The 21,598-nt window shown below is 41.9% G+C and overlaps 1 protein-coding gene across 3 annotated transcripts in view; it reads right to left on the bottom strand.

The window, feature by feature from the left end:
* Positions 1–2,153: 2,153 nt before the first annotated feature.
* plppr1 (phospholipid phosphatase related 1) overlaps positions 2,154–21,598 on the bottom strand; it is a 119,810-nt gene continuing 100,365 nt past the window's right edge. For 2 of the 3 annotated variants that reach the window (XM_049559923.1, XM_049559922.1), the window contains exons 4-8: positions 19,034–19,166; positions 14,669–14,919; positions 9,789–9,965; positions 4,148–4,279; positions 2,154–3,594 (exon numbers count right to left, since the gene is read on the bottom strand). In XM_049559923.1, the coding sequence (XP_049415880.1) occupies positions 3,562–3,594; positions 4,148–4,279; positions 9,789–9,965; positions 14,669–14,919; positions 19,034–19,166 (726 nt within the window). In that variant the 3' untranslated portion in view covers positions 2,154–3,561. Of the gene's footprint in view, positions 3,818–4,147; positions 4,280–9,788; positions 9,966–14,668; positions 14,920–19,033; positions 19,167–21,598 lie in introns of all 3 variants that reach the window. The other variant, XM_049559924.1, reaches the window with a different exon arrangement.

Here is a 21,598-nt window from a genome sequence, read left to right as displayed (position 1 = left end):
ACACTTCTATCTTCCAAATATTTGTTTTCCATTCACTTCAATCGAAACCAGGGCTCCCCTTTGTGCAACTCTGTGTGTATGTGCACAATAGAGGTAAGAGAAAACACTGATGCATGGTGTTTTTATAGTGTGTGCCATCATCCTGTTTAGTATGCTGCACCCCTCCCTCTGTCTTGGAGGATGACTTGGCCAACCTCATCAGGCAGTTGGCTGACATGCGAGGGTTGTTGGCTTGATTAAGCTCACCTGGGCTTTCCTGGCTATAAAAGCTGCCCTGTGTGTTAACTCACTGTCTGCCTTACCACAGCAGACATCCACCCTGCGTTGCTGCCTTTTAGTTTTGCGCCTCAAATATCGCCACAGCTCACCTGACACATCCATGCATGGCTTTCATTACTATCTACTCACTTGAGTTAATCTTAGTTTGATAAATTGAGGTTGTTTTAGGTAAATCTTTTGTCAGTTTGTGACGTGAACAATTTTACACTGCTGGACTACAAACTTCCACAGACGTTAGGCCTTCCGGCTGTAATGGGCTATGGTTTAAGTGAGGGCTTGTAACAGCAAAAAAGGAGGGGTTTGTATGCAGCAGAAGAGTTGCACTGTTGGGAGATCTTTGCCTAGAGCAGGGGTCTCCAACTTTTTTTCAGACAAAGGACCCCTTAGCTGAAAGAAACAGAGGCAGAGCAGGGACTCCCAAAACATAAATTTTGTAGAACTGAGTTGCACTTAAAATAATTCTCTGAATATCTACAAGGCTTCTCTCATTTGTGCTTGCCTGTGGCTGCGAAGTCAGCAGCAGCTGTCGCATGGCTAGGTGCATTAGCCTCACCTGGTGGTTGCTAGGCTACACTGTATGTCACAATCTCTTTCTCAAAGAGTTGCACAATGATCACTTGTATCTCAAAAAAATAAGTCGTTTTCCTCGCTTTTATGGACAAGTGCCACATAGTGGTTTAGCATTAGCTGGCTCACATAATTGCACAAGGGCTCATGGGTAATAGTTAGCCTGCCAATAATGTTATGTATTGTGAATTATTGTAATTGGCAGTAGGGCTGCCCCCACTAAGAATTTTCCTTGTAGACCAATAGTCGTCATTTAGGGCCATTAGCCAACTAGTTACCGGCATGTTTACGATATTAGTTTAATTATTAAATGATATATTTTGGGCAGAGCAACACAATGGTTTGAGTTGAAGGTGTGAGAAAGAATAGTATCAGTAACATTGTTAACACTGTGCTACATTACAGAGAAATACAAAACCGTACTAATGAACCTTCATTAATATAGGCCTATATTTTATCTACAAGTGCACGTCACACACTGAGCGAGCCGCCTGTTAATGACGCTGTCGACAAAGCAGTAATGATTGTGCTAAGTGGCTAATGGGCATGTAGCTACTTCCATGTTTCAGATGATACGTCATGTTTGTAGTCGACCAATGAAGATGAGTTCACATATCACCTTGGGTTCGTCCTTGACCTTCTCAAAATGATCCCACACTTTGGATTTCCTGCCTGACATGTTATTAAGTAGCCTGTGGAATAACCGCAGGTACCAGCCCTGGGAATTAACGTGTGTGGTGGGGTTCTGCAAATAAGCGACCAATGAAATCTTGCTGTCTAATGACCTTTCTGATTGACTAATGCTTGGTCGACTATTAGGGGGCAGCCCTAATTGGCAGCCCCCCTGCAGTAACTCTAAAGACCTCTTTGGGGTCACGAACCCCTTGTTGAAGACCCAGGCCCAAGGGAGCTATGTGCCAGAAAGGCTTGGTTGTGCTAAGAAAAAAGTTGTGGTTGGGGTTAAATTTAACAGATGAAAACCCTCTAGGCAAACTTGTCCCATGTGCAAGAATCACTGTAGGGCTGCCTGTGAGGCACAACTCGGGGCATGAAAAAAGAAAGTAAACAAACCTCTACATATTCTGAGAAACAAAAGGGCAGACATGTTTCCCACTTCTTCCCGGGAGGTAAAGTGGTTAGACTGACAGTCAAGATGGAGTCCAGCTCTCTGCCTCAGTTCTTTGGTTTCAGCAGAGGAATGAGGCTATTGTTTTTACCTTACTAACCAATTATCCTTCTTGTCTTTGGCCACAAAGTTAACACAACTTGAGCATGTAATGAAAAACACAAGACTATACACTGTTGCTACTGACTATTTAATTTGTGGACAAACCAAGAAAAAAAAATATATGTAGCATTTCAAATGAAATGCTTTTTTTTTGTTCTGAAAGTAAAAGACGTTTATAATCACAATGATAATGAGTATAATTGAAATCATGAATATCTATAAAACATCTTGACTTCTCTCTTCATGCTGGGCGTTATCTTCCAATGGGAAATGGAGTCACAACATTGCATCACAATCCACTGGTGGGTCAGGGCGGGGGAGGGGTGCCTCAAGGAGGAAAAGTGAAGCAGGAGTCATTAGCCTGGTTTCCATTAGAGGGGCTAGCCAGGCCTTAAATAAGTCACTCAGTTTCACTCCAAAGAGCACTTCTGTGTCTTTTTCTTTTTTCCCCATGTATTTTCTACGGATGTCTTCCGTTGGGATTTCAGTTTTAAATTTAACTGTGCAGCCACACCAGTGAAATCTTCAGGTAGATCTGGCACAGGCTAGCCCCACAGGACTTCTCTGTAGAAAAAAATTCTATTAACATCACAGTGAATCAGGAAATTGGGGTGAAACACACTTCATAGTGAGAATTCCAACCAATTATATTTCATTTTCATTGTGGCTGATAACATGGCACCACAAGTGCCAAACCCCATTTTCTGACTCGGAGGATGTCACTGACTCTTCCTTGTCGTTTCCTCCAAAGGGGAGAGGGTTCACTCCCCAAAACACCTAAACTGATACCAAAACATATCCAGGTTTACACAGCAGGCAAACAGGTCCAAATGGATCATAATAGTCATACAGATTGACAAAAAATCTTTACAAAATATGACCTGACGAGGTCAATAAATGTACAGCGATAATAAAAAGAAGGATTCTGTCTTTTTTTTCTGTACAAATGACAAACATCACAGAACAACAACATCGATATTTTTTCCATAGCAGATTTTTCAGACTGAGAAGGGAATAGATGTGGTGATCGACGAGGCAAGTCACCTGACAGGATGTGATGTCAAACAGAGTGAGTCAGCTGACAGGAAGTGCGCAGGTTTAACACCGTCAGGATAGGCTACAGCACTCGCTCATACAAAATGTACAAAACACCGTCCTCTAACTACAAACAGCGCACCTTGGAGGGGGAAAAAAACATCCCATGTTTCCAATGGTTTCAACTATCTGGAAAAACAATCTGTGCTTAAGTTTACCTTGGGATACTTTTGCCAGTGATGCGATAGATGTGCCTTGGCAGGTTGAATTGAGCATAGCCCAACTGAATGAGAACCATTAGAAACATGGCGCATTTTGTCCCCCAGGTGAATTAAACAGATATATTAGTTGTGTGTTTTTGTTAAGCATTCGGAACCACGTGACATGCGTCCTCGTCATTGTGTCTGGAAGTGCTGTGGAGACGCAAACGTGACCCGGTGCTGCCCCCTTAGTCATGTGACCTCCGTCATCGATGCTGAGTGGTTCTGAAAATGGACGTGGGAGGAGGGAGGGATGGAGAAAGAGGTACAAGGATTAGGAGAAACAGGAAGGAAAGTGGGAAAAGGTGTGGGAATGAAGAGGAAATCATTGTCAGTATCAGGAGTGCTCTGTGTGAGGTTCTGAGTGTGTTTCTGTGCGTTGGGGAAGGAGGACAGGGGTGTAGTGCAAAATGTCATGCCTGTATGCTCTTCTAAACATGTGTCATTGCTTTGTGTAGAAAGAAACCAAGAAGAAAAGAAAGAAGAAGAAGAAAGAAAGAGAGTACATGGTTAACTAATTATGTGACTGTAAACCCTGTTTTTAGTTGACTCATGTAACACCCTGTCTTTATAGGAACTCTGGAAAATGAATCAGATTACAAATAATTACAGGAACAGCAAATTACAGTGAAAACCAAATTACAGTAGACTAAATTCTTGAGGGGTATTTTTTGTTTTAAGCACAGTCTTTAGGGAGCTCTGCCAATTAATTGGGAAAGATAATGTGAATCACAGAGATTACGTTTTCTGGGAATCCAGGTTAAGTGTTTTTAGCTACCTGTGCGCTGAGGGTCTCCAGAGGGCTCTCTACACGGGGGAAAGTCATCAGAGGCAGACCACGGTAGTCTTCAGTTTTCTGTTTAGCTGCTGCACTGTGGACGCCTTTGAAGTTGTTTACAACACATATACCCTGTAAGGTATGAGAGGGGGTTCAACATTAATAGCAAGGTAGGCTGACATGGACCTGAAACATCAAGGGTTCATTTTAAGACGGGGAAAGTTAGTTTCAGCTGTAAAATTCTGACATTGTGACTGGTGGTGGTATGACTTTTACCAAACCAGACCGGGTCTACATTAGGTAAATAGAGATTCAGTTTAATTAATCCATTATGAAGCTCTCTTTTTTATTTCATCATACTACGTACATATGTCATACTATTTTTTCCTACCCTTAATAAAAACTGTCCAAATACACATTTATTTGACAAATCATTGTAATGTTATAACAAGACAAATACTCTACAGCCATGCCAGCAGCTCTGTGAGGATGTACTGGGTCAAAGCAGTGCTAACAATGACAGTGCTAGTGCAGGTATAATGTTTATCTTGTTCACTGTCTTAGGCCAGAGATATACTGAGATATACTTGCTTTAACTACATGTTCACATACACATGATGGCTAGTTCGTGTATACTTGGTGTTTCTCAAAGTCAAGGATCCTTGCTTGGTAGGTTGAGTCTTTCCAAAGAAGGATCCTAGAGAGGCAAGACAAGAGTCATTCTCAACATTTGGCAAACACACTGGAACAGGCTAACGAGTGGCACCGGGTGTGCGGCATTAAACCTCACCGGATTGAGGGGGTTTCAGGGTACTGTGATCATTTTAGACTTTGCACTCTCTGATGTTTTTGAACAAATTTGAAAAAAAAAATAAGCAATATATTCAACGTCATCTGACTTTTACGGAACATATATTTCTGGATTATACTAAAAAAAAAAAAAAAACAACAGGTGTGCTAAAATTCTTTAAAGAAGGACTCTGTGCTCACTAGAATTTGAAGAATCCTTAAAGTTGGAATAGTCTTTCGGCTGGATTTGATGATGTAGCATCCCTAAAATTCAGCTATTTAAGGATCCTTCCTTGACTTTGAGAAACACCCAGCAACGTGTATGCAAGATGCAATGCTCACATTAAAACACCAGGGGCAGTTTAACACACATACTCGCCATTGTCACAATGTGCTTGATTTATGGACCTTACATACTATATATGATGATGCCACCATCTTTCTCTGCTGTGATCTCAGAATTACTGAAATAGTAGCCTCCTCGAGTGTCGCCATTGTTTCTGTTTACATCATGCAGATCCAAAGTTTTATATGGTCTAAGTTTTTTGGTGTGCCCTCTAGTGGAATCATCCAGTAATACATGTAGTACATAGGCGAGTAGGTGAACAATTACGCTCATGTTGCAGCCATTTGTCTACACAAGTGTGTGTGGTTAAAAAGCAAGTATATCTCTGGTTAGTGCAGCTGAGGCTGATGGAAGTGCAATTAGTACTGCATGTAGTTGGTCATAAATTGTGCAAATAAAAAAAAATTGGTCCAAAATGAAAGGTTAAAGACAACTGAACAGATTATGATTGATCCTGAGGGGAAATGAATTTGTGCACCAAATTTCATAATAGTCCATCCAACAGTTGTTGACACATTTCACTCAAGCCCACAAAAGTCAACTTGCTGATAGCACTAGAGGAAAAGTCAGGGGATCATCAAAGTCCTTAAGCTTCATCGTCTGGGAACCACAAAGGTCTGAACAAAAATTCTTGCCAATCCACAGTTACTGAGATAATTCAGTCTAGACAAAAGTGGTAGAGCCACAGACTGAAGGTGCCACCCCGAGAGCCATGGCTAAAAATCATGCCTTGATAAAGACTCCATACACCAAATAATAAAACTCACACTGCACTGAATGGTTGTCTGACAATCTAATAAGCCTCTAACAGGAAATACAAGGGTGTGTATACACATCTGGTCCCTTGAGACAAATTTTTACTTCCTATAATGAGACAACATAGAGTTATTGAACAGATGCAACCCTGTTATCTGCAGGTATACCTTAATATAGCATGAGTATCATACCATTGTTAAAAGAGAACATCACCTAATGTCCATATTAAAATGAGAACACTTGTACCTTAAATCAGACTGCCTGCCAACCCTAGTGTCACTGCGATATTAGGCTCCAATTAGAAGGACTTAAGAGCACCCACGAGTTTTTGGGAGAGATGTGACCATATTTTTAGCTTCCCAACAGTTATCACCCTAATATAAAATTTATATGGGTGTAAAAGCTCAATCAAACATTGTATGAGTTCACAAATGCAGCCATCACTTAATGCAGTCAACGAGGATGCTCCGGGGTGTTCATCTTTGTGCCATGGCACCACGCCCAGCAGCCACTGTGAACTGACGCCTTATTTCTTCATTTATATGTCTGTTAAAATGTTTATAAATTACAGTTACTTGTAAATGCTGTTTTTTGTCCGGTTCGTTTAACTGCAGAGACACCACCAAGGTTGCCAAATTTCTGTACTCCTCCATGGACTGGTTAATCAAAGAAGGCAGCCCGAGGGGGAGTCCCCCCCCTCCAGGCCAACCATGCCCTCAGGCAGTGGCAAAGGAGAAAATGAAGCGGGGGAGATTCACTGCTGGAGGATGCTCAAGGTTTCCTTGTTTGTGGCAGTTCATGGACGGTGCTTCTCTAATGATCCTAGACCAAGCAAATGAATCACAGCTGCTGGGCAAGAATCCGAGGATGACACTCCAGCATCACTGTTTCATAAAAACAGATGAATTCTGTACAGAAGTGTCTGTCACAGTGAATCAAACTTTAAGTTGATTAGGCTGAGTCATGGGCAAGTGCTTTACTTTGAGCTCAACTCTACACTGACACTCGCTTCTGTTGTTTTCACACGACAGTTCTTATCTAGCCTCGGAAGAAACCTATCTTTTAAGCTCCAACCATCCTGCTTGTTTCAAATACATCTCAGTATGGTTTCTGCTTTCTTGCTTTCACTCAACTCCCCTCCCTCCCCGAAGACTGTGGAAGACTGCTTTCCTTCCATTTTTGCGTCTTGTCATGCGTGCTAAGACAGGCTCGGCCAAGCTGCCATCTATTGTCTCAGGTGAGCAAAGTGAAATTTGCTTGTTGCCATGAAACAGCCGTAACATCTGATTTGAGCTTTCAAATAAAGGTTACATATTCTCTTTGTATGGGATTGTACAAAAAAAGTTTGGATCTGATTCCATGTGCATTATGTTTTTTGTTTTGTTTTCAGATCTGCATGGACCTGTATCTTGTGTTTTAGCATAAAATGTGTCAGACATATGGCAATTCTACATAATGTGGGCAGCCTTGAATTTGAGGTTTAGATTGTAAGCCATTTTGAATTTCAAAGGGCTTCTCCTCTATCAGACCTGGCAGGCAGTCAGCATGTGGCTCTACTTTGTCTTGGATCAAGTGGACACCTCTGTCTCCAATATCATCCTGCAGCTCCACGACCAAGTGCTTAACACTGATCCCTCAATCTGCTGGCAGAGGACAAACCTCTTGTAACACTAAAGGCAGTAGGTGTTTGACGAGTCCATTCAGATCTCCTGGCTGTCAGCACTGATAGCGCAGGGATCTGAGCTATACCTGCTTTCTGCTCTCTTTGTACCAATTAATTTCCCTCCAGATAGCAGTCCATCATATTGCCTCAGTTTTCCCGATGACAAGACCTTGATAAGCTTCATCAGGACCATTAGGTGAATGTGTCAGGGAGAGGCAGCCCTCCTCAGCTTGCTGATAATAAGCTGTAAATGAGCAGGTTCAAAACTGCCGACGTGATGATTGATTTTCTTGTGTCTGCTTTCCCCCGGAGATCATCCACTCAATGTATGTCAATTTTCAACGATTAATCATTGAAAGCTAATATCCTTCATTAAAGAGTGGGGTGCTGTGGCTCCCCCTCCTCGTTGTCCAAGGACAAACTGCTTCTAGTTGACCAAAGCATATCACTTTAGCTTCCTCGCAAGACTGCAACACAATGGCAAAGACAGGAGCAGGTATGATTGCTACTACTCACCCAGAAATCTCAATAACTAACCATCTATTGAGACCAAAATCTACCATCATCTAAACATCTTCTATGCTCCACCCTTGGAAAACTTTTACTGCTATTAATGGCTGTCGCCCCTTCCTGCCCAAATTCATACACACTTCAAGAAAGGTGTGGCTGTCTGGGAGGAGATGTCAGTCAAACTACAAATAGTTCATCTGCAAAACAGTGTGGGTGTTTTAAAGGGAATGTGGATCTTTCAGATCAATATAAGGAGTGCCTTTGGTTTGCATGTCCCACATTTTATCTTGGGTCTGGCACATTCTGGCCTTGGTCTTGGTCTTGACTTGGTCTCATCTCCTAAAGTCTTGGTCTTGTCTGGGGCTTGGGGCCATGACTTGGGTCTCAGTTTAGGTGGTCTTTACAGCACTTTTCCCTTCATGTCTTTTCCTCCCTTCCATCTCTCTCTCATACTCCTTACTTGAGCACCAGCGGCAATTAACATGAATTGAAGCCTCCAAGACTTTTAAAGTTTATCTCTTTTAAATTGTTGTGGTTTCTCTTCACCTTCCCTTCTCCTCAAGGGGATTTTCACTTCAACCACAAAAACAAGTCAACGGTTTCAGCTGTAATCATTACCCTGCATTTAAACACTCAGCTTAAAATGTGATGTTGACAAAGTGATTTCGATTTTCAGTGGAAGCCAGGATATCTGACAGCTCGATTTTACATTAAAGGCTTTGAGACAGGGAAATTCATTTTCTTCAAATCCAGTGAGAACAATTTGTACCTTGCAATGATATTTATTTCAATGAGACACATAAAAAGATCCCTTTTCCCAACCAGAATTTATCAGATCACATATTCTTTTCACTGGTTCCCTCAATTATCTTAGAATTAGAAACAACCATGGTGATTCCTTCAACTTGCTAACTCCTGGTCCTCCTGCCTTTCACTACCCTTCCTCACTGAGCTCTTTCAGAAACAGAGCGTCTGCTGATCTCAGTAGAAATCCAGGTGCCACCTCAGTATTTTCTTTCCTTTCTTATCTTCTCCTCCTACCCCCAATCAACCAGTGCGTCCTTACCCTTTTCCCTCTATCCTAACTCACCTGTATCTGAACCTCCTCCAAGCTCAGTATAAACCATGCTTCATCCTGTTTCACATCCTCTCCCTCACCTCTTCTTGAACTGCTCTTTTTAGCTCCTTTACCAAATAAGTGTTTAGTTCCTCATTACACAACTTACTTTAACATACACTTCATGGCCTTTACAAACAACAGCTATTTATGTCATTAAAGATCAATATAGATTAATAGTATAAAATCTGCTGTGTATAAGTATTTTAGGGCATACATTTGCATTCAGGCTGACTTTAAAAATGGCACCAAAACCCTGTTACAGGCTTTGGTAAGAGCTGCAGCCTAGAATAATCATCTAATTACCGGTTTGGGTCGCTTCCAAAATGAAGCTGGAAATTATTATTATAATTTGAAAATAAGTCATGACCAGAATCCACCTCAGAATAATCATCCTCTCTCCTCCTCTAATCCTCACTCCCACACTTGCCCAAACTTTTCACTCTTCCATCATCCTCACCAGAAACAGAGCAACAGCTGATCCCAGTATAAATCCGGCCACTACGTCCGAACAGTGGTTTCGGTACTCTGAGACTCGGTTGAGGCCGGTGAGGAAGGCTGAACAGAGGGTGCCCAGACAGAGCACAGGCTTGGCCAGGCGGCTGGACTTGGTCTTGATGGTGCTGGTGATGTACATCTGGAAAGGAGGACAGAGGGCAGATTAAATCAGATGATGAAGAAAGCCATGACAGCTGACAATGCTTCAAATAGGGTATGGATGTTGCTGCAAAGAATCTACGTATACATATACAACATGGATGCTTCACTCATATCTTTAACCCGGCAGCACAGAAGATCTTTACAATGACCACAGTTTCAAGATGGACACCTAAGATTAGTATTACCAATTCAGTATCTGACCAAATGTCAATCCTTCTATTCCTATACACTGAATAATGGCCAGAAAATGTTTTTGCAGAACATTATGGTGTCTCTGTGACGTTGACTGATATAAAATGTCACCACTTTATCGTTTTATTCTATCAGACATTTCTAGGAAATGTTGTCTTAATTACCAGATGAATTCTTGAGTGTTTGCCAAAAACATGTTTTGTGAGGTCATAGTGACCTTGACCTTTTACCACCAAATTTTGATTAGTTCATTCTTGAATTCAAGTGGCAGTTTGTGCCACATTTGAAAAAGTTCCCTAAAGGCCTCCTTGAGATGTCATGTCTATAAAAGTAAGACAACAGTTAGGTCACAGTGGCCTTGACCTTTGGCCACCAAAATAAAAACAGCTCATCACTGAGTCCAAGTGGATGTTTGTAAGTTTGAAGAAATTTCCTCAAGGTGATGATATGATATCATGTTTATGAGAATGAGATGGACGCAGGGTCACAGTGACCTTTACCTTTGACACCTGAATTCTAATTGTTTAGTACTGAGGTGGACGTTTGGCCCATGTTTGAAGACATTACAGGTGTTCTTCACGAGAATGGACGCAAGGTCACAGTGATCTTGGATTTTGACCTGTAACCACTAAAATATAATCCTCGTGTCCCAAATGGATGTCTTTGCCAAATTTGAAGAAACTCCCTCAAGGTGTTCCTGAGATATCCTGTTCACAATAATGAGACAAACATGAGGTCACAGTGACCTTGACCTTTGTCCACTAAATTCTAATTTGTTTATTGCTGAGTCCATTCGGATGTTTGTCCCAAGTTTGAAGAAATCTAAAGGTGTTCTTAAGATATCGAATTCAGGAGAATGAGATGGATGCAAGGTCACAATGATCTTGATCTTTGACCTGTGACCATTAAAATGTAATTAGTTTATTCTCGTCCAAGTGGATTTTTTTGCCAAACTTGAAGAAACTCCCTCTAGATGGTTCTGAGTTTTTCTGTTCACAAGAATGGGACCGATACACGGAGGGAGGTACAAACAGAAAACATAATGCCTCCAGCCACGGCTACCAGTGGAAAGGCAAAAAAATATGCTCTCTACTGTGTCCCAAAGATCTAAGGTTTCACCTGTACCGCTCTTTAGGCAGACAAGAACAGAGGCGATCCCATGCAGTGTAACTGGAGGTGTTCCCACAGAAATGGAATCAAATATTTTACCATTTTATGAGAGCACAGAGCCTCCATTGAACAGCAAAATGGTTAAAGAAAGATGTCACAAACTTACATCATGTGAGTGAAATACCTTTCCAAAACAAGGAGCTTTTTTTCACAGAGAATAGAAGATTACAAGATTAACCTAATAGGGGGAACCTCTGAGAAGACTGTCAGCATTTAAAAACATCAGTCTTCCTACATATGTTCTCACTTCTTGAACTTTTACCTCCTCCCACGTCAGACCTTGGAGCTGCGCGAATCAAATCCTCTTTTCATCAACAACCTGTCTTTGTATTCTTCTCACTTGTGCTGATAAAATCTGCACCTCTGCTCTCCCTCCTTTCACTTTCCAGCAGCTGAGCTCCTCCGTCACTGTGATATCACACACCAGCCCTTCAAATAGCCCTTCAAAAGCCATTCTTCATGTGTTCCTCAGGCCAATTTTCTAAAAATGCCCGGACCCACCCTACACTTGTATTACACATTCCTCGACACACTTCCAAGAAGTATGAAGTCCCTCCTCACCCGTTCCTCCATCAAAGATAGATGCGCTACAGAAAACATTCCTTCTTATTCACGGCCTTTTTAAATAACAAATTTAGTGTGGAACTTTAATCAGTCCCGGCTAAAGAGATCTATTCATCCGGTGTTTTTTACTATGGAAAAATTTGTTTACACCAAGATTTAAAGTAATTACACTCAGTCCCAAATGAGAAACTCTAGAACCACAAGTACACTTGACAATGATTTTTAATTAACCTTGCTCAGATAGCATTGAAGAAAATCTGCAAATTTGGTGAGGAATTTCAATACATGTTTTGTCTTCACTTTATTATATGATATTGAGTTAAATTCAGAAAGCAGTTATGCTCAGGGAAATACTTGTTTGTACACTGCTGTATACTTATACTGTATTCATGTGTATAATTGCCTTAACTTTTAACTTTGTTTATGAAGTACAAGTACTTAGAAACAACCTAGACTCTAGAGTACAAACTGCATAATTACAGTCTTATATTTTAGTTCAGCAATAAAAAGCTCTTAATTGTCCGCAGTTACACGAGTCTGATGGTTCCAGCCTTCAATAGGCAAGTTTGATCCTCACGAATGTCCTCATTCCTGTGACTGATGCTTTACCACTACATGCCCATGCTTAAAGGGACAGTTCACCCCAGAATCAAACATACATATGTTTCTTCTGACCTGTAGTCAGGCCAGCCATTGGGAAATATAAGCAGGGGGAGAAGAGATGTGACCGATTGCGTCACATTGGCGCGACCAAGGCTCTCCCATTTCAAAGTCTCCTTCAAATGCGGCTGAGAAATGAAGCCTTCTTCCCCATAGTTTGGAGGATGCAATATATCCTTCGTGGCCCAGCCTATCCCAAGAGGCATTGGGATGATTATATATTAAGCGAAGTCAAGTTACGGTTGGTAACTAGCTTACAGTTTACCATTGTTAACATTACTATAAGCTTAAAGCACACAGCTTGAACAATCTTAATTTGTTTACCTGAAAACGGTCCTCCATCAGCCTGAAATATATCAAACAACAGTGTCTCTGGCGATGAATCATCTCCTCAAGTATTAAATACCAATCTCTGGGTCCATGATTTAGGGCTAACTAACTTACTAGCTTACTCCCTCTTTCATCAAGCCCAGCTGGTTGCTAAGTAGCGCAACTGGTGATGCAACCAGGAAATCCTCTGCCAACCAGACCATCCCGTTTCTGAGACCATTCTGTTTGGCTGATGCGGTCTTTAAAAGATGTGGCCGACGCAGACCGTGAAAGCTGCATCCTTCAAAGGCTGCAGCCCCTGAATTGAGACACAGCTAAGGGGAGCACAATGCAAAATTTTACACTTCCTGTGAGTATAATCCAATTAATCATATTTCCACATGTATTTTGTATCCACTCCGTTTTAAGATCTTACATTTTGAAAAGCAGAGGTAGTCACATGTTTGTCCGGCGCTTCTTTCCAATGAAGTCAAATAAAACACTGATTTAAGAAATTATTGCAAGGTATTAAATCATAAAATCAAATCATAGGTGAACAAATATGCCTAATAGTTTACTTGATTCATTTATTCAATCTCAAGGGCTACTATAACCATATATTGGTTAAATTGAGTGCTGAACTGAAACCGTGGCTGACAACTCTCAGTTTCCCAGTCATACTCAATTTATGCAATTCCAAGACTGTTCAAGGACCACAGTATGCAGAAATATTTAAATACACCATTTTGAAAAAAGGCAATGTTCCTTTTTCCCCTCGCCAAAATTTAGCGGAACTTTGGAGCATGACTTGGCCCCCTTTCCGACAAGATAGCATGACGTGGTTAATACTACTGAATGCCTCAGGTCCTCTAGTACAGTGGTTCCCAACTGGTGGGTCGCAGGTCGATTCTGAATGGACCTCAAGTGACTCGTGAACATTTCAGGTTTGTTGAAAGCACACTTTATTTTGAAGTACAGTAAATTGCTGGCAAAGAGCTCTTATTTTGAAGTGCTGTTTCCTACAGTAGACTGGGTAACTAATGGACAGCCACTTGACAGAGACAGCAACTAGCTCTACCACACGGCCAAACACAAATATGGTGCTAAATGTATGACTGTATGGACCTTGAACTAATGACTAAGGAGAAATCTGGACCCCGTGGCTGGATCAGTTTGGAACTACTGCTGTAGTTTAATGTGATACCAGTGTCTTCACTATAGCTTTAAAACTGAGCCTGATAGAGCAAGTGTTATTATACAACATTAGTCTGCCTCAATTTTCACTTGTGATGGCCTCATGAAGCCTCATGAAGAATTTTCTTTATTTTCTGAACCCACTAGATGGCACTCTTGGTTTAAAGAGAGAGTCTCAAAGAATGGCAATTCAGTGTGTTTTTAAACCTTTTGTTGAACAAAAAGCGCCATCTAGTGGGCTCAGAAAATAAAGAAAATGCGTCATGAGGCTTCATCTGGCCATCACTACTTTTCACCATCAGCTCTGCCTGTACCTGCTGCCTTGCCTTGCCAGACATTTGTCCATTGCCTCTTTATAGGTGTCAGTGCAATACACAAGCAAATGTAAGAAAACACTGGAGCTGTTCTCAAGTCTTAAAGCGAATCAGGTGATACCATGCCATGTTACACAATAAGTTAAACAGTAATCAACCTAAATATACAGTATGTGATGTTATGTGATGGTTTTTCCATTGTTTAAACCTCCCATCCTGTAAAATGCCCACATTAAACTCTATTATAGTGCCTGGTGCTCATGTACATTCTCCTCACCGTCAGGTAAACAGCCGAGTAAACACTCAGCGAAGCATCCTTGGATGGGAACGACCTGCGAGCGTTCTCCACGACAACAGGGTTCCCAGTGCAGATGTTGCCGTTGACGATAAACTGGTGATTAAAACGGCACTCGGTGCCGGTGTAGTTGGGCTTGCAGACAGACAGGAAGTAGGGCGAGAGACCTCCCGTCACCACCTGGCCCGCGTTGACGAAGATGTCTGTGGCAAACAGACCAAATGCAAACACACCTGGGGCACACAGACACGCAGATACACGGATGAGAATTTATAGCTCATAAAAACCCAAAGCAAAGGAACATTAACACATAGGCACAAAGATATAAATGCTTCACACTCATTTCCGCCTTAGATCGTGGTCTAATCACCTTATATCCGGGGTTAAATTGGCCTGTGACTATCTGGCTCCCAGTGCTGGTCCATAAGCTCCCAACTGTCATTAGGCAGAACTAAACCCCAGGATATCTACTGTTAACAACATTACAGTTATCCTATACTATCAATTTAAATGCAAATAGTATTGATTTTGTATTGGAATCAAATGAAGGTAATATGGAGGGAAAGAGGAGTGGACCACAGGCAGAGACAGAAACATAAACATGCAGAAAAAAATTGCATTTAATATGAATGATTGCACTGACACTTTAAGCCCACCAACCCTAACCAATGTCTGCGTCTGCATTCCTTTTGCTGTGAAATATGACTGCTGATTATCTGGCCTGCTTAGCCATGAAATTACTCTGCTTTGTATTCTCATCCAAGGGGGGGCTGCAGAGGGCCGGGGTGGCGGGGGAGCGGGAATGTTCGGGTGCCAGTGAGGGGTACAGGGACACGATTGTGTGAAGGGCATCATTGAGGAAAATAGAGATAGGGGAATTAGGGTGAGAGGAGAGGAGATGGGAGCAAGCAAGAGAGCGGGAAACTAAGCCTCGGTGACCCTACAAATTTGAGAGATTGTTCGGGAGCAGACAGAAACATAAATCATGTGAATTGCCTAATGAATTTCTGATGAGTGTTTTATAAATTGGAGGGATATTATTTAAAAATGAACAATACAGTTCCTGATCAGCCAGGAAAGTCCAGCAGATGACCTCATTTACTGGAACAGATAGCAAAGAGTCTGTCACTCTGCCCAGTGCTACTCAAGCTTTGTGGAGAAGTGGCTGTAAAGATTTATATTCAAAGGTCATAGCTGGACGTCTTGTGCGGTGTTTTGGAGGAGTGACACAGGTATGTAATGTGAGGTTACAAACTTTACCTGTAATTGTGGTGCAAAGCTGCCCTACTTTAAGAAATCTTTTAAATATTGCCTCTATGCGATCCAGCGTCTTTGATAAAGATGTTTAAATTCAATTTTGTTTCAGTGGCTAATGCAGTTTTAGAGAAGCTGCAGTAAATGCATCACAGCTGGACTTGATCCCAATTGGCTCCCTTCACTGAAGAATTACTAAAATCAGTTCAGTCAGGCCAGTTTGCTGTATTTAAACTGAAAAGCCTCCACCAGCAAGTTTGCCTACCTAAGATTTAAATCAAAGCAGATGGTGAGGTCAGCCAATCAGGATCAACCACACACAACACATGACATAAGCAGTTCTGATTAAGCCACACTAACTCCCACAGTCCAAAGGCACAGGCAGGTCAGGCTAACAGCACTCTAAATTGTCCTCTGGTGTGAATGTGAGTGTGTCTGTCTGGTTGTCAGCCGTGTGATTGACTGGCGACCTGTCCAGGGTGTACCCCGCCTCTCGCCCAATGTCAGCTGGGATCGGCTCTAGCCACGCGCAACCCTCTAAGGATAAACGGTTACAGACAATAGCTGGATGGATGGATGGATTTCAAAGTGTAGACTCAAGAGGAATGCAAAGCAGCTCAAAATTATTTCTTAGTAGATGCTTATTTAGTGTTTTCCTCTGTAACGGGTATAATGTAATTTTATTTACACTTTAAGAGGGTTGAGCTCTTGGATCATTTAAAGGGACAATTCACCCAAAATCCAAAATACATATTTTTCCTTATTCTTCCCATTGAACAATCTAGATTGTTTTGGTGTCAGTTGTTGAGTGTTCTAGATATCGGACATCAAGAAGTTTGTCTTCTCTCAAATATAATGGGACTAGATTGTACAACACCGCAACACCAGGGATCAGCATGCCCAGGGTCCCTGCCGCCCGGCACACAATGCAGAGCCCTGAATCCTGTCCCTGCGGGTTGTGGGACCCACAGGGCGACGGCTCCATATTATCTATTTGGCTCCACTGCCCCATGGCCCAAGGCCCGGCTACCAGACACTGAGCCAAACCAGGCCTGGCTCCAGGGGGAGCCCTGGTGTCCCCATATCGGGCGAGGTCCTCAAAGTCTAAATATGCCGTTTCATCAAGGTCTTCTTGAATCACTGTTAGTCTGGCCCCTCCGCTAGCACCAGACCCTACCAGGGGCTACTAGCCCAGGACAACACAGCTCCCAGGTTCACAGGGACACGCAAACCCCTCCACCACATTAAGGTGGCGATTCTCGGAGGAGATTCTTTGATCATCACTTTGCTTCTGGCACTCAAGGAGCCAAAAAATCATGATCAGGTTACTCAAGATAATCCACAGACCTTGTTGTGAGCAGTTTCATGTAGGAACTATTTTCATTCTACCAAACTATATCTGCCAACTGTATCACTGCGCAGAAGTAAGTGCACATCTACTGCTAGCCAACTAAGCACCACTGAGTTAGCTATCTTTCAAGCTCAGCCAACGAGGACTCCATTAATGTTTACATGTTGCGTCCACAATTAGATGCATGCTTCCTTTTGTGCAGTGATACGGTTAGCGGATGTAGTTCGGTAGAAGAGAATAGTTCCTACATGAAACTGCTCACAACAAGGTCTGTAGATTATCTTGAGTCAACATCATCAATCCTGGAAAGAGACATTGCTGATGAGTTTTTCAAATTGTCATTTTTCGACTCTTTGAGCACCACAATCCGAGTGCCATCTAGTTCCATTATATTCAAGTGTAGGCAGACATCTCTACAACTGATATCTCCAATACTCAGCAACTCACACCGAAACTATGTAGACTGATAAATAACTCTACAGGTAAAAGAGAAAAATATGTATTTTTGATCTGGAGGTGAACTGTCCCTTTAGGCAAAGTCTAATACCTACTGAATACACTTAAGGACACACAAACTGCCATTATCTTGACACGCATCACCACTGTGCTACTTCTCAGCTTTGTGTATCAGCGCCTTAAATAAGCAGGAAATGTGTATTAGTTCCACAGCTGTATTTCTTGTGTCTTTGTGGCATATCAGGTGTGTGCTACAGATGTGTGCTGTACTTTACTCTCAAGGAACAAACAGAGGATCAAAATCTGCTGCTCTAAACACTTAAAGTATTTCCAGACAACCTCAGCTTTACATGTCTGTGCAGGGGAAGCTACTGCCATGCCCACCCCTGACTGACCTTGTCAACCTCATCTTCTAAATTCTTTCATTTCATCCTTCACTGTGCATCGACCTGTCTCTGACACAACAGAAAAACGGCTGATCCCGTCATGTATCGTATTATTCAAAGGTTGGTGATTGCTTGGTGACCCTGTCTGTTGGTACGCTGCTTGCATTCCAAGTCCAAGGTCACCCTCTTTTGTCCTTTGTAGGATAAATGGGTGCTTTGGCAAGCCCTCCTTACATAATACTGATGGTGTATAGAACATAAACAAGCTCGTCTTAAATACCAAAATCCTCGAGCTCTGAATCATCATGGTTGGTTTTTGAATCGGTCGCTTTCTGCATTGGAGCTCCCCTTGCAGGTGACTGACAGCACCCACATTCAGCTGTCAGCTTAGCCATGATATACAGCGTGTTGCTTCCTTTTCAGAAGCTTCCTCAAAGACTATGAAAACCACACGAAAAAAAATCCAAGTGTTGCAGATGCATTCTTTATTGAGTTATTAACCTTATAAACTCTGCTTCTGTAGTTTAAGTGCATTATTGTCACTGTAATATGAATGGTGATGTGATCACTGGGGTGCGTACAGATATGAACAATAATGTGATCACTTAGCTACGAAAAAACAAATGTAACAAGCCAAACAGTGAGTACGAGTGTTTGTGAAATGATCCATATCAGCTAAATGATCCTCCAGACTCCTGTTTAAAGCCATTTTTACCAGAACATTAAACTACATTTAATTATTGTTATCACTGTCGCCCATAAGATAAAAACTTTCCATGTTACTCCCAGGATATGCGCACCTATTTTTGATGTGTGTATGAGTTGTCAGCTACTGCTTGGTACGATCCACCTGAAGGAGCTCAGGGCAGTTTGGCCTACCTGTCATGAAAACGTTCTTACCTATGAAGCGTATGATGCGGCGGATAAGGGGGTTGAGGTAACAACAGTCTCCTGTCACAATAGTTTTCTCCTGGGCCAGGAGAGCTTCCCTCGTTGATTTCATCACGTACATGGACACCTCTCCGATAAAAATCTGCGCACAGAAAGACACAGAAACAGGTTGAGATCCAGACAACACACAGACAAGGGAGAAAAGAAAATATCAAGTTGGGCATCCCATTATAGGGCAGAGGGACATTTTGCCCCTGTCTAGCCTGTGTACATAAACCACTGTGTCTTAATGCAGCCTTTCTTCGGGTCCATTATAGTGTGGACATTACATCACGTCTAATGGAAAAACTGCTACTGGACACACAGAATGAAACTCATTGCCAGCTGCCTTGGGTGATGCGGGTTGCTGCAAAAATGTGTGTTTATGAGGGGGAGTGTGTGCATACAGTATGTGTGTACACATGTGGTTTTGGTCTTTAGTGTGTGTGTTTGTGTTCATAAAAGAGGTTGTTTCGAGCCTCAGGACAGGTAACAAAACTCCTGTGTTTTTCTCCATCCCTCACTTTTTTCATCATCAACATGCTCTCGTGAATGCAGCTCTAATCTATTTCTTTCTTTCTTTGCGGCTACAAGCAGAAAGAGCCACTGATTTCGTGATGTTGGGAAACTCAAAAAAAAAGAACAATGAAGAAAGAGGGACTGACAGCAGTCACATAAAAAGGGTATGAATGTTTTAAAGTTGTGGACTGGATTCGGTCCTGTCTGGATATGTCAGCATGAAGGAAACTGAATTAATATTTCCAAACACTTTCTTTTCCCACTGACATAAAGCATGCAAATGCCAAATGAAACTCTCATCAATGCATCATGACAGAAGAACCCATCTTTTGATGCATTATGACCCAGAAACATCTGTCTTCAAAGGCGACATAACCAAAAGAAGGCCTTTATCTTCAAGCAGACTGTGACTGTAAAAGCCAGGCAACTTGTATCATGTGGTTTTGTTAGTTGTGACAAATGAAAATGCATATTTGCAGAGGCTAGAAAGGAGGGACGGTGCAGATGTAACGGTTAACTAACACAATTTCACTACAGGCAATGAATCCGAGGTGGTTTAAAGGAAAAATTCATGATCTAAATGTAAACAAAATTATTCATGGGCCTCTTCTAGCATCATGTGTATATTTTATAATCAACATCAACAAACTATTTTGTTTGAAGTGTGCATATGCAAACAGACCTATGCTAAGTTTTAACTGAAATATAGGTCAGTTTCACCAAGACGGGAGCTCAAATGTGCCTTTATCTCCATTGAGTGTCAGTCATTGGCAAACTTTTAAAATAACTTTATTTTTCAAGTGTGTCATTTCCTGATATTTTTCCTAACTAGAATCACAGCTCTGCTGCGTACGCCTTGACGATACAGTCAAGTTGCAGTTACAGTATACGCTTATGCTTGTAAAAATATGGATGCTTCACATACACATTTTCCCGCCCAGCAGCAGATCCATACAGTCAGCACAGCTTCAAGGTGGGCACCCACGATTAGTGTCACCAATTGACCTTTCGCTAAGCCCCGCCCCTTTGTGATGGTCCAACAAGCTGTCAGAGTAAGCATGGAGCCCACACTGTAACTAACTGCACTCCCTGAAGAAATATTATCATATTTTTGAAACAATGAAACAGTGATTCCAGAGAGAAGCAGACAGAGGGGTCTACAGTCTGTGTTTGAAGGATATATCCAGGATGTCAAACTGACTCAGCAGCAACAACAGGTTAAAAAGACAAAGATAGTTAGAAGCTAAAGCCGAACTATAGGCTACAGATCACAGTGTAAAAGTGAACCACCACATCACTGCTGATCGCCACACAAGACAATGAATATAAAGGGAAACTTTGCTGATACTGAACCAACTGTGTGGCATCACAGTGTGTGCAGATGAACGGTGCTTGGCTTCGACCTTGTGCCGCTGCCAGCAACGTTCATCTGTGCACACTGTGATGACACACAGCTGGTTCAATATCAGCAAAGTTTCCCTGCTTCCCTTCACTGGTTCCTGTACAGCAGCGTTGGTCTTTGTTTCACTGCTATAATCATTAAAAAGCAAAAGCAGCATGTGTATACATTCAGTAGGCTATATCTTCAGTAGCTAGCTAGCTAACCCTACACTTTTCAGGGTTTGATTTTGGTTTTGGAACAGGGAAGAAACGTATATCTTTTTCCACCCTCTCCAGGTAACGAGTATCATTAATACATGACGTGCCCCAGGCACAACATTTAGCTCCAAATCCACAAAACCAGACTGAAAATGAAGGAAATCTGAAACGGAGCACGGCTGTGTTGTTGTCGGACCCTGGTCTGAGCCGGCCGCATGCTACGTTATGATTGGCCAGTCTGCATCAATTCAGTACCTGACCCAAAGTCTCCTCTTCTGTTCCTGAGTATTATGACATTGAATAATGGGCAGAAAATTGTTTTTGCAGAACATTATGATGTCACAGTGAAGGTGACCTTTAGCCTTTCGGGTGTATAAAATGTCATCACTTCATCATTTTATCCTATTAGACATTTGT

The sequence above is a fragment of the Epinephelus fuscoguttatus genome, linkage group LG18 (genome assembly GCF_011397635.1).
Source record: "Epinephelus fuscoguttatus linkage group LG18, E.fuscoguttatus.final_Chr_v1".
NCBI classification, from domain to species: Eukaryota; Metazoa; Chordata; class Actinopteri; order Perciformes; family Serranidae; genus Epinephelus; species Epinephelus fuscoguttatus.
This window is presented reverse-complemented; position numbering and strand designations above follow the sequence as displayed.